Here is a 12004-nt window from a genome sequence, read left to right as displayed (position 1 = left end):
GATTTCAACAGTAGATGGAGGAGATGCTCTCTGATCTCGTGGGGCTCGTAATTGATCGGAGAAGGCAGAAAATTAGACAAGTAATCAGAATAATATGTAGTGAGGGCTATGACATAATCCCACAGTTGCCAATTCTGGATTCTAAATAAGGCCTGTTTCTACATGTCATTGAGCATGTGTGATCCAGATGGATTATGGGAGCATCCACTCCTTAATGTAATTTTTCAGTTTTCCCCTAAATGTTCACCCAAAGTGACTGCTCTGACTACACACAGCTTTAATTTCCCTGGGGGTCCAGCCTGTGCATGAGAAGGCAGTTAAAATGAACTCATGTACATTTGGAGGGGGTGGTGCTGGGAGATGGGAAACCAAGTGCTCGTATAATTGTCATAGAAAAGTGGAAATGCAAAATCACCCATTATTGCATTCCTTCTCTTCTTTGCTTTAGGACATCTCCTTGGCCTCTCCCATGATGATTCCAAGTTCTGTGAAGAAAACTTTGGTTCCACAGAAGATAAGCGCTTAATGTCTTCTATCCTAACGAGCATTGATGCATCCAAACCCTGGTCCAAGTGCACCTCAGCCACCATCACAGAATTCCTGGATGATGGCCATGGTATGTATCATTTAAGACAACACGGGCTCAATAACAACACTTAGGGGAGATTATTACCAGTGTTACTTTATGACATCCTCATGAAGCCCACCATGCCTCCTGAGACAGTGGTTGTTTAGATAGGGTCAGGAGAGGTGCAGAGGGATGGTCTGTTGGTGTATAATGCCAACGTCCTTGGTGGCATTGTAGCTATGGTATTTTTGCTTTGGAATTGAAAAGTTCAAAAGAGAAGCAGTGTGGGAGACCACACAGAATGCCTCGCCAGTGCCCTGAAAGCCTGGCTTTTATTCCCTCTTTCACCACTAGCTTCCTGTGAGAATGTTGGCAGACATCTTGTTTCCCTGCTATTAATATGACTCTCAGAATTATTTGTTACATGCCTATTATAGGGGTGTGGTTAAGACGTAGGTGACAATTCTGTCGGATCCTCTTTATGGCAACAGAAAACCAAAAAGGAAGCTCTTTAGATTTGCATTCACTGGAAGAATCTGGCTTCATCCTGACAGCAGATTCTCCGGGAAGTAGAGTGAAAACTGCAGAACAGAAAGAGAAGAATCAATTTGAATGGTGGGAAAACACTTTAAGAACTTCAAAAGAAAATCTTTGACTGTTACCCGCTAGATACAGTTCAAGAGCATAATCTATTTTATTAAATTCTGCAAATCGGGGATTGGTCCTGTAAATTACATAAAAATACCAAAGAAGTAGAGGTTTTTAGAAATAATAAATTCTGACCCTTAAGTAGTCTTCAAAACAAGCTGTTGCTAATTTCCTAACATCCCTTGGACTTGAAACTACTAGAGGCACAGGAGGATAGATGCGTTCGAGTCAAGTGATTCAACTACAGACGCCAAGGTAGTTCAAGTTTCTCATGTTATAAAAATGGACTTATTCTCATTCCTTCTTTTTTTCTCTTAAAATTTGTCTCTTTCCAAAAGACTGAGTATGGACTGAATATGACAGAAATTTTTTGATCATAATAACTGTCCATAAAATTATCTCATGATGTGTGGTTCAGAATTAGCTAAGGAGAGTCTCAGAGAGTTGTTTTTCCTAGTTCCACAAAGTTTATGGCCTATTTCATAATACTAAGATATTATAGCACGCTGACCACTTTGAACTTTGGCTGTGTAATGTCAAAACAATTGATGAATTCAACTCTTTTAGACAAAAAGGAATTCTGCCACACAGTTCTTCAGTCTCTCGGAGGAAAAATCTGTTCATTAACTCAGTTTTGCTGCAATAGTGGTGAACCAGTAATGTTTTGGTTACTTTAAACTTTTTAAAATATCCTATTCCTAAAAACAATTCACATGCCTAGCCTGGTTTAAAATTTCCCACAATACAGTCTGTTCTCTGCTCATTAAAAGGACATCCCAATAATGCAAAGATTTAGGAAAAAAAATACTAGGAATCAATGTATTAGGCTTTTCCTTTAGACTAATACTAAGTGATAATTTTCTGTGTAGCTCAATTTACAATGCTGATTTAATGCTGATAAAGTCCTGCAGTGAATGTTTACATAATTATCTCCCTGTCCACACTGACTAAGTCAGGATCTAATAAAGTCCCTCTTGGGTGGAACCCTAGTCTCCACTTTTAATATTGCTTTTGCTGCCTTTTATTTCAGGTTTTCTGAAAATGAAATAACATTAATATTTTATTTCAGAATCACACATTACACATTCCAAAAGTTTGAGCTAAAGTTTGAATCCCTAAATGAACAGATTTAGTTGCTAAGGCAGCAAATAGTTATGGCTAAAATGGGACCAATTCTTTTTTTCCTGTGCAAGTATTAGGTCAGCTAATTACAATGCTGTGCAGAATTTTGTTCCTTTGTGCCATAATTTTGGAATGATTCGTTTATTTCATGTTTGTGGAATTCATGATCTTACGTTCTGTGCAGTAAATATGCTTTCAGTATTGTCTTCATTTCTTAACATTACTTCTGTATTTAAAAGTCTCCACACTCAGCTTTTTAAAAGTTTTCCAACAAATGACATATTTTATACAGCTCACTGTGTCCATTCCAGAGATCCTCATGGTAGATAACAACCAAGGAACATACATCTAGTAGAGGTGGATTTTGTTTACTGGCACTGATATAATCTTTTCTGAATTTCCCATGGATATGTTGAATAAACTGATTAAATTAGCAAAATTCTTGGAACAATAAATACCTGATAAGCCTACTTATTAACTCATTTCATCAAGTTTAGACCCTCATTTTTTAATATATTGTTTAGGCAGTCCTGTGTTACAACCAAAACACGCACACACACACGTGCACACACACACACACACACACTAATTTTATCAGTAGCCTGTAATGAATGAAGTCATTTCAGAATATGGAAAGCCAAAGAAGGCAATGGTACCATGGTTAGGGTTAGCCAAGCTCAACTATGCTCATTTGAAAACAGTTCTCACAGATATTGAAACAGTGGTATGCTCTAAGCACTGTCATTTAAACATGAATTCAAATAATCTAGTAACTTTTACCCCGTCACCAGAAAACTGACTTAAGTTAAAGTGGAAGTGTGATGATAGAAACTAATAAACACAATTTTGAGATGTTTGAGGCTCTGACATTTCAACTTCAGAGCTTACGAGAGAACCAGGGAGAGCATCAAAGTCCTAGAGGAAAGGAAAAGAAGCACATCTTTCTTAGAAGACTCCACTGATACCAAAAAACCATGTAGTAAAATTGTTTTACATTGCTCCTAGGAAATGACTCAGACTTCCATCCCAAGCCATTCATTGAGTTAATAGAAATAGTTCTACTCTTTTTCTGCACTAATTTTATAGGCCATAACGATTTAAGCAATGAAATAGTTATGGTAGGGGGTCCGGGGGTGCACTTCAGACAGATAGACTGAGAGTGAAAAGGAATATCATTTGATGATAAGGGAGAAACCAGAAAAGCTGTAAAGTATAGCCCTGAATCATTGACAGTTCAGAGATCTGGCTCCTTTTCCCAAAGGGTCAAAAACAGTATCACACCACCATGATCCCCGAAGGTATCTCCATATTTCACATGATACCATTATTGATACTCAGAAAAAAAGTGATTTGCAATTCCTGAGGAAAACTGAATTGTGACACTAATATAAAGGCTGCAAAACCATTGCTATTTTGAAGGAGATATTCTCCCAAGAATTACAGAATTTTTCAATGGGACCTAAAGAGTTCTTTTTCTGGAAAACCCATTTATAGATAACAACCCATCTCTCCCTCTCACCTCCAGTGGCTCTAGAGAAATGAGGTCTTAAAGCACAACTAAGTTCAAATCATTTGATTTGTTTTTAAAATTATTAGCCATAAGTAGCTGGACATTTGTAGCACTCTCCCACTGCCAAATTTAAATTCATTAATCCTGAGTGTTTCCTGATTTAGTTCCAAGAACTATGTAGCAATTTGGTTATGGTTGAAAAATCTACATGCACACGCTAAAATAACTGTGCCTGCAGATTTGTGATTCAGAAAAGGAGAAGCCATGTCTCAGGGGAACCCCCCTCCCCAACCACCTTTGCCAAGATCCTTATAGACATTCTGCAGTGTTTATACAAGTTAGCTCTAGGCAAGCTGGCAAGGCCTCAGAAATAAAGGTAAGCACTGGCAAGGAAATTGTGCAGTGAAAGCAGGTTATTGAATTTCCTTTCTCAAATCCTATAACCTTGAAGCCAAGAAAGATAGCTGCCTCTGCTCCCTCCCTAAGTCCACGGTGCCAGGTGATGAAAAAGGCCACCTCCCAAACAGGCACAGCTCAGGAACCCTCTTGACAACAGACTGCAAAGGAAAATCTAGAGAGAACTGTGAAATAGTAACATGCAGCATGTTTGAAGAGCTAAGTTCACTGCATCCACTAAACACAGAACTTTGGAGATAAAAGGCTATTAGAAACCTGGCTCTCCCAGTTCTGTGAATTCTTTGTCCGTGGAGACTATAGTCTAGTATTAAATAAGATCTTAATGTTCAGTTTTTAAGGTAGTACTCATACATTTTAAGGTCCGTCATGATAGGATCTCAATTTTCACAATAAATATGTTCTTTGAAAGAGTCTGCACATAAGACATATATTGTAAGGACACGGTGACCTGTGTTAAACAACAACAACAACAACAACAACACAGCTATGCTTCATTCTTTAACAAGGACACTTTTCCATCTAATTTCCTTGGCATCACCTTTGCTAAACAGAGCCCTTAAAGCTTGTGACAGTTTCACAAACAGACCCCCAGGATCACTTTTGATCAGCAACCATGGTCTGTACATTTCAGCGCCTTTAAGTGTTCTCTTCCACCTTTCATCTGCCACTGATGCCCATAATACACCAGTTTCTCTTTCATGTTAGCCATTCAAATAAAGACCTAAAAGAACTTTGAGTTGCCAGGCCAGGGAGTTGTGCTTGGAAGTAAAAGGGGACAATCTGCAATGGATGAGTTTCATTAGGAATGTTGATTTCTGATATGCCGTGGATATCTGGGCTGATGCCTAATTTCATGCCTGTGTATTAGAAAGGAAGAGAGGACAGAAATAACCATAGCGTTAGAAACAGAGAAGAAAATATGAAAAGACTAGAGAAGAGCTAACTTTGAGCTGATAATTTTCATTAATCATTAAAATGAAGGACAAACAGTGCTGGCTGTCAGGTACAAAAAAGCCACGATTTTTCTGCTGTTTCCCAGCGGTCTGGCACACCTTCCATCACCCGTACTACACTCTGTGGCCACGGAGAGACTTCCACTTTCTTTCCTTTGTTTATCCATCACAAATCACTGCCTTTTACTTTTTAACTTTTTTACCTTTAAGCATTTAACTGAACACGGATGGCAAAAAAAAAAAAAAAAAAAAAAGGGCAATATGGACAAATTTGTATTGTCTTTTTTTTGGAAGCTATCCATTTTTATACATAGGAAACCTTAAAACAAAGAAAAGAAGGATGCAGGGAGGAAAAGAAAAAAAAAAAGTTGGCAATGTGTGGAAAAGAACAAACAGGCAAAATGTTGGCAACAAAGCCCAGATAGGATTTTAAACGGGGATAAAGTGAAATATTTGTGAACTAGGTAGGAAGGAGTGGTTGAGAATAAAAGTCAAGCAGATTCAGAAAAGTCAGCAGTAGATTGGCTACTTTTAGAGCTCAAGGCAAATGATACTGGAAGATTGACAGATTATCTCTTTCATTCTTCCCCCAAACTGTAGCATTTTTTTTTTAATGGACAATAATCCAGCATTAGATTTTAAATATTTCATACCATGAGATTCAGAATCAGGCTCTAGATTATTTTTTGTTGTTATTCCATAGTACAACAATGAAAGCATTCCATTTGCAAAAGCGGTCTATACCTATTTTATTGCAAATGGTCAAAATTCAATGTATAGGGTAAACAGAAACTAAGGCAGCAACACATCCTGATGAGAACATTGGAATAATAAATTAATGGCAATTCTGAAATAAATCATTTGATTATAAGCAGGAACTCCACCCCAGTTCCTTTTCTCTAAGGGAAAACCATAGAGCTGAGATACAGTATCTTTCGTAGCAAAGCAAAAGTGTGATTCATTTTTTTAAAACTTATACTTTGGACCTGAAACTAATGTACCATTATCTGTCAGCTATACTCAAATCAACAAAAACAGAACAAAACTTCTACTGTGGCATTAAGCTTTTTAAAGAGATGGCCACATCTTGAAGTCTACTTGTTATAAGTTGATTTCAAATTGAATTCTACATTTCTTTCTGCTCATATCATGTCCTCTGGAGGTAGAAAGAGGTCAGTGACTACAGGTCCACAAAGAGGTGGTGAGTTATGTTGGCTTGAGACGTACAAGGTGGATCCATGCCACGTGTACCCACACATGTTGAAGACTTCCCAGCTAATCCTTAGTGGTGCAGTCTTAACGGTTCTGTGCTTTTTAGTAAAATAAGAGTTTCTTAAAACAGCACTTTTGAAGAATTGGAGAGAATTCTCACTGTCTCAGAAATTTGTTGACAGTCTTGTAACATCAGCAATCTGTGGAGCATTCCCTGGTTTACACAATCTTCTTCCTTTCTTTCTTTTTTCTTTTTTTTTTTTTTAAGATTTTATTTATTTATTTGTCAGAGAGAGAGAGAGAAAGAGAGAGAGAGAGCACACAGGCAGGCAGAGTGGCAGCAAAGGCAGAGGGAAAAGCAGGCTACCTGCTGGGCAAGGAGCCCAATGCGGGGCTCGATCCCAGGATACTGAGATCATGACCTGAGCCGAAGGCAGCTGCTTAACCAACTGAGTCACTCAGGCGTCCCTTTTTTTTTTTTTTATCTTTTTAATGTAACAATGAAGATAACGCTTCTCTTGGAGTTGTCGATGCCTAATCTTACTAAACAAGGTTTAGTGAGGGTTTACTATCATTCTTTCCTATTGACTCGGTGTTGATGTTTTTCTTTTAACTGGATGTTTTTCTCCCAAAGTTCTCTTTGGCAGGTTACTGATTTTTAATGCTTTTTCTGGCTTGCCTTCAGAAGCTTTACCTCTTCAAACGTTCTGGCTTGGAAATTAAATAGGAACTCTGCTCCGTATTCATTTTCATATAATGCTTCCATCACAAATTGGCAAATTCTAAGGTATTCCCTTTGAAGAAACTTGAACGAAAATATTTGCAGTATACTTAAAACATGCTGACTCTTCCATGTCTCAGTGGAAAGTAGGATTGAAATGAGATTTTCTTTTGTTAAGTAAAAAGAATGACTCGAATATATCTAAAATTGTTAAATACGTTGAGCATAGTATCAACTGTCATTGCTTTGTATTTTTCTGGTCACCCTTTCTATCTGTTAGTCACAGTGAGAAGAGAGACATTTCCCAGAACTTGAAAATCCGTTAAGGAGATATTAATTAGTTTGGTCAAGAACACTCAGCCACTTGGTGTTTGGCCAGAATTAGACTTTAGACTGGGTGTTTCCACCATTAGACACAGTATCTGTTATTTGAAGGATTCCTCCACACACCTGCCAGGTCCACAGTAAAACAGGAAATCTATCCACATGCAGAGGCAAGATGATACGCGATGAAGAAGGCAGATTCTGAGCATAAACCCCTAATAGCTATGTGACCTTGGCTCAGTGACCAATTTTTCCATTTCTCAATTTCCTTATCTGTAAGAAAAGGAAAATACTAGAATCTGCTTTGTGGAGTTCTTGTGAGGATTAAACAAGTGAATACATATTTTTTAAAGATTTTACTTACTTATTTGACAGACAGAGACCACACATAGGCAGAGAGGCAGGCAGAGAGAGAGAGAGAGGAGGAAGCAGGCTCCCCCCTGAGCAGAGAGCCCAATGCAGGGCTTGATCCCAGGACCCTGAGATCATGACCTGAGCTGAAGGCAGAGGCTTAACCCACTGCGCCACCCAGTTGCCCCAACAAGTGAATATATTTTAAAAAGGGAGAATGGTGGGGCGCCTGGGTGGCTCAGTGGGTTAAGCCTCTGCCTTCGGCACAGGTCACGATCTCAGGGTCCCTGGAATCAGGCCCCCGCATCAGGTTCTCTGCTTGGTGGGGAGCTGCTTACCTCTCTCTCTCTCTGCCAACCTGTGATCTCTGTCTTTCAAATAACTAAATAAAATCTTAAAAAAACAAAAAGAAAAGAAAAGAAAGGGAGAATGGTGTAAATGTGTAACAAATGTTTTTTTTTTTTTTTTTTAATTTTTAGTACTATGAATAGTTGATGAGAAAATCCCAAAATCCTAAGTAGACAAAAGTGGGCAGAAACTGAAGGGCGATGTGCATGATCCCGTAGGCCCAGAGACAATTCATGGTGTTAACCACAGGTCACGGAGTCTTAGGGAAGCTTCTGAGGGGAGAGGAAGAAGGTATCAGCTTCTGAATTTGTTTTGCCCGAGTATGTGGCCACTTCTATTGATTCCCCCAAACTTACTCCCTTATATCCCCCATATTATGTAAGGAGAGCACCAACTTTGTGCAACATACTTCGAGTACCCAACAACTACTAGTTGTGTTAAAGAACAGACCCAAACGGTGACAAAGAAGAAGAATTAAAAGATGGGTTTCATTCCAAATTATCAAAGATAATGTCTTGTCTTTGCCCACTGCTCCTTTATTCTGTGACTCTTGAATTCTTTATTAAAATTCACATACGTCCAGAAGAAATACTTGATTTTTTCTGTTTTCTCCACCTTAGTGGGAGACCGCAGGGGTGGAGGGGGTAGATCTGGATTTTTTTGTGTGTTTTCCCAATATCTAGTATGTATTTCCCAATATCTAGTATTTCCCAATATCTAGTATCCCAATATCATACTATGTCTAGTATGCCAGAACATTGTAGGTGCTGACCAAATGCTTGTTGAGGGCAAGAATGAATCAGGTCTCACTTTTTTTAATTGTTTATGCAATTAATGGGGAGGAGACTTGGGTGGGCACATGAGGAAGAGAAAAGCTAAAAGTAGACAAAAGTATAGACAACATGGATAAACTCTTTCTCAGAGTTGTAAATGCTTATTTACTATGACTATTGTCATTGCTGTTATATCCATTATATTATTTCCTATAGGTCTGTGACAATTTCTCCTACTCCCTCAGCACAATGGCTATTTTCACAACTAATTATTACAAAATAATTTTATTTGGTCATCCCACTGCCATTATTAAAAATGTCCCAGAGCACATAGCTAGCCCACGGAAAATCCTGGAGGGGGTTCGGGAATACAAAGAGGTGTGCTCTACCGGCCCCGAAGGAGGCCCTCCTCCAGGGCTTCAGCCTGTAGATCTGTGAGCACTGAATTTTCAGATGCAGGATTTTAGTAGCTTCAAACCCAAACACAGAGCAGTGGTCAATCTTGGTTATTCTTTTAGGTAACTGTTTGCTAGATCTACCCCGCAAGCAGATCCTGGGCCCGGAAGAACTCCCCGGACAGACGTACGATGCCACGCAGCAGTGCAACCTGACTTTTGGGCCCGAGTACTCCGTGTGCCCCGGCATGGACGTCTGCGCCCGCCTCTGGTGCGCCGTGGTGCGCCAAGGCCAGATGGTGTGTCTCACCAAGAAGCTGCCGGCCGTGGAGGGGACACCATGTGGGAAAGGGAGGATCTGCCTGCAGGGCAAGTGTGTGGACAAAACCAAGAAAAAATATTATTCAGTAAGTGATTTGCTTGTCACGCAATGCCTGGGGACACAGGATCTGAAGTCCATTCCTGTGACATGTGTGGGCACTATCACAAGAAGGCTTTCTTCCCCAGTTAAAATATTTTTCCTTGAGATGCCCAAGCAGAGCATTTGCGGGCTCATCTCTGAGTTTCGAAGTCCCGAGGAGAGCACTAACAGAAGGCACAGTGCTTCTGTCTTCTAAGACTGTCCTACAACTGTGCATTCTTAGATACTCTGACAGCAGCCAGAAGAAATTCATCACCCAGTCCTAAGCGGAGGGGTTTATAATAGTCTTCCCTCTAGAAGTGTCTCTGCTTCCTGCTACAGAATGATAGACCCTGCAGAATGATAGACCCAGAGTCTACAACTCCCCTGTGATGTGGGCGCAGGTGGTGTGTGCATGGGGGGTGGGTGCATTTCAATATCTGTCATAGTCCCTCTCTACAGAGAAGGACTCTAGTCTAATGAGACTGAAGCCGAACTCAGGTCAAATGCATTATGCGTGTGACAGAGGGTCTGTCTCTGATGGGATGTGTGGTATCAACAAGGGAATGCAGAATATCAATGCTAAACAGGGAGAAAAAATGTAAATGCAACCAACCATTCCAGGCATCATGCACAATCTTTAGCATCATATATTTTGTCCAAGATGCAGGATCAGAGTTGACAGAAAGTTCGCTATGGTTCAAGTGGTTATTAACAGCAATGCACCATATCAGAAGGCACAGAGAAACCCGGGACTCTTTCTTGTAGCGTGCTCTGTTCTGCCAGGGAAACATCCAGATCCTAGTGCCAGGGGGCGGCAGGAAGCAGAAGCAATGACTTGCTTAGAATTGGATTTGCACTATAATTCCAGAATGTCCAATATCTGTGGCCATGTTCAAGTCCATGAAAATTTATACCTGTGACGGGATTTCCACTATGTCATCGGATGCAAGTGATTTCTAAATATATGTTTTGAATGTTTTTTTTTTCCTCCTTTCTGCATTAAAATGTCTTCTATTTTCTATTTTAGACATCAAGCCATGGCAACTGGGGGTCCTGGGGGTCTTGGGGCCAGTGTTCTCGCTCATGTGGGGGAGGAGTACAGTTTGCCTACCGGCACTGCAATAATCCCGCACCCAGAAACAGCGGCCGCTACTGCACGGGGAAGAGGGCCATCTACCGCTCCTGCAATGTCATGCCCTGCCCACCTAACGGTACGCTGCTCCCAAGTGTCGGCAACCACCATGTGCCACGTGTAATTTGTATTCTAGCAGTAGCAGATAGAGAGGGCTGGAGAAATCACCTGGAGAACTCCACAGTTCCACCAGTGTGAGAATCAATAACAAATACATGAGCGATGTTTTAAACTACTAATAAAAAAATCAGATATTTAGAGGGTAGGAAGAAAATAATTGTTGCTTTCAACTCCCATGTACAGATAAAACCCAGCACTGGTGTGTAAAGAAGCTATGAAAAAAAAGTTCTCATCTTCATGTTAAAATTACTCAAATGCACATGACTATGCCTGAGTTTCAGAAGAAACAAAGTAATAACATGACTTGTTTGTTTTTTAGGTAAATCTTTTCGTCACGAGCAGTGTGAGGCCAAAAATGGGTATCAGTCTGACGCCAAAGGAGTCAAAACATTTGTGGAGTGGGTCCCCAAATATGCAGGCGTCCTGCTGGGAGACGTGTGCAAACTGACCTGCAGAGCCAAGGGCACTGGTTACTACGTGGTGTTTTCTCCAAAGGTAACCGCACACCGACTGTCCAGAAACAGCAAGCGTCCTCGCCAGAAATTATTTGGTAGAATAAAGCCTAGAGATACTAAATATCAACCGTCATTATTTATTGGATGACTAAGTTTTGGAGGGTTTTATTTTCATCTCTGTAGTGTCTATATTTGCAAAACTTATATGAAGAACAAAAAATATCCTGTAAACAAAACAAGTTAATGTTTTAAAAGCTATTTTGGAAAAGTTGTAACTGTCAGGGAAGGTAAGGTGTGACCTTCACTTCAAAACTGCCATGAAAACAACCTGAATTTCCTCAGTACTTTGGTAAAGGAAACTGAAAGCAAGAAAGCTCTCTACTTTTCTATCATTTAATTAAGAATTTCTTTGGTGACTTATGAAAATAGGTTTCAAGATCATCATCTCTGACCCAGACCTTTAAATGTCTTGAACCCTTAATATGAACCAATGTCCTTATAGGTATTGACATTGTAATATATGCATGTGAAATTATCCCTTATTTTTCACAG

General features: G+C 39.8%; 1 protein-coding gene across 2 annotated transcripts in view; it reads left to right on the top strand.

Annotated features, from left to right (window-relative positions):
• ADAMTS5 (ADAM metallopeptidase with thrombospondin type 1 motif 5) overlaps nucleotides 1–12004 on the top strand; it is a 48695-nt gene that overhangs the window by 24503 nt on the left and 12188 nt on the right. For both annotated transcript variants that reach the window (XM_059164531.1, XM_059164532.1), the window contains exons 3-6: nucleotides 449–616; nucleotides 9466–9749; nucleotides 10773–10956; nucleotides 11317–11492. In XM_059164531.1, the coding sequence (XP_059020514.1) occupies nucleotides 449–616; nucleotides 9466–9749; nucleotides 10773–10956; nucleotides 11317–11492 (812 nt within the window). The remainder of the gene's footprint in view (nucleotides 1–448; nucleotides 617–9465; nucleotides 9750–10772; nucleotides 10957–11316; nucleotides 11493–12004) is intronic.

This window comes from Mustela lutreola, chromosome 2, assembly GCF_030435805.1.
Source record: "Mustela lutreola isolate mMusLut2 chromosome 2, mMusLut2.pri, whole genome shotgun sequence".
NCBI classification, from domain to species: Eukaryota; Metazoa; Chordata; class Mammalia; order Carnivora; family Mustelidae; genus Mustela; species Mustela lutreola.
This window is presented reverse-complemented; position numbering and strand designations above follow the sequence as displayed.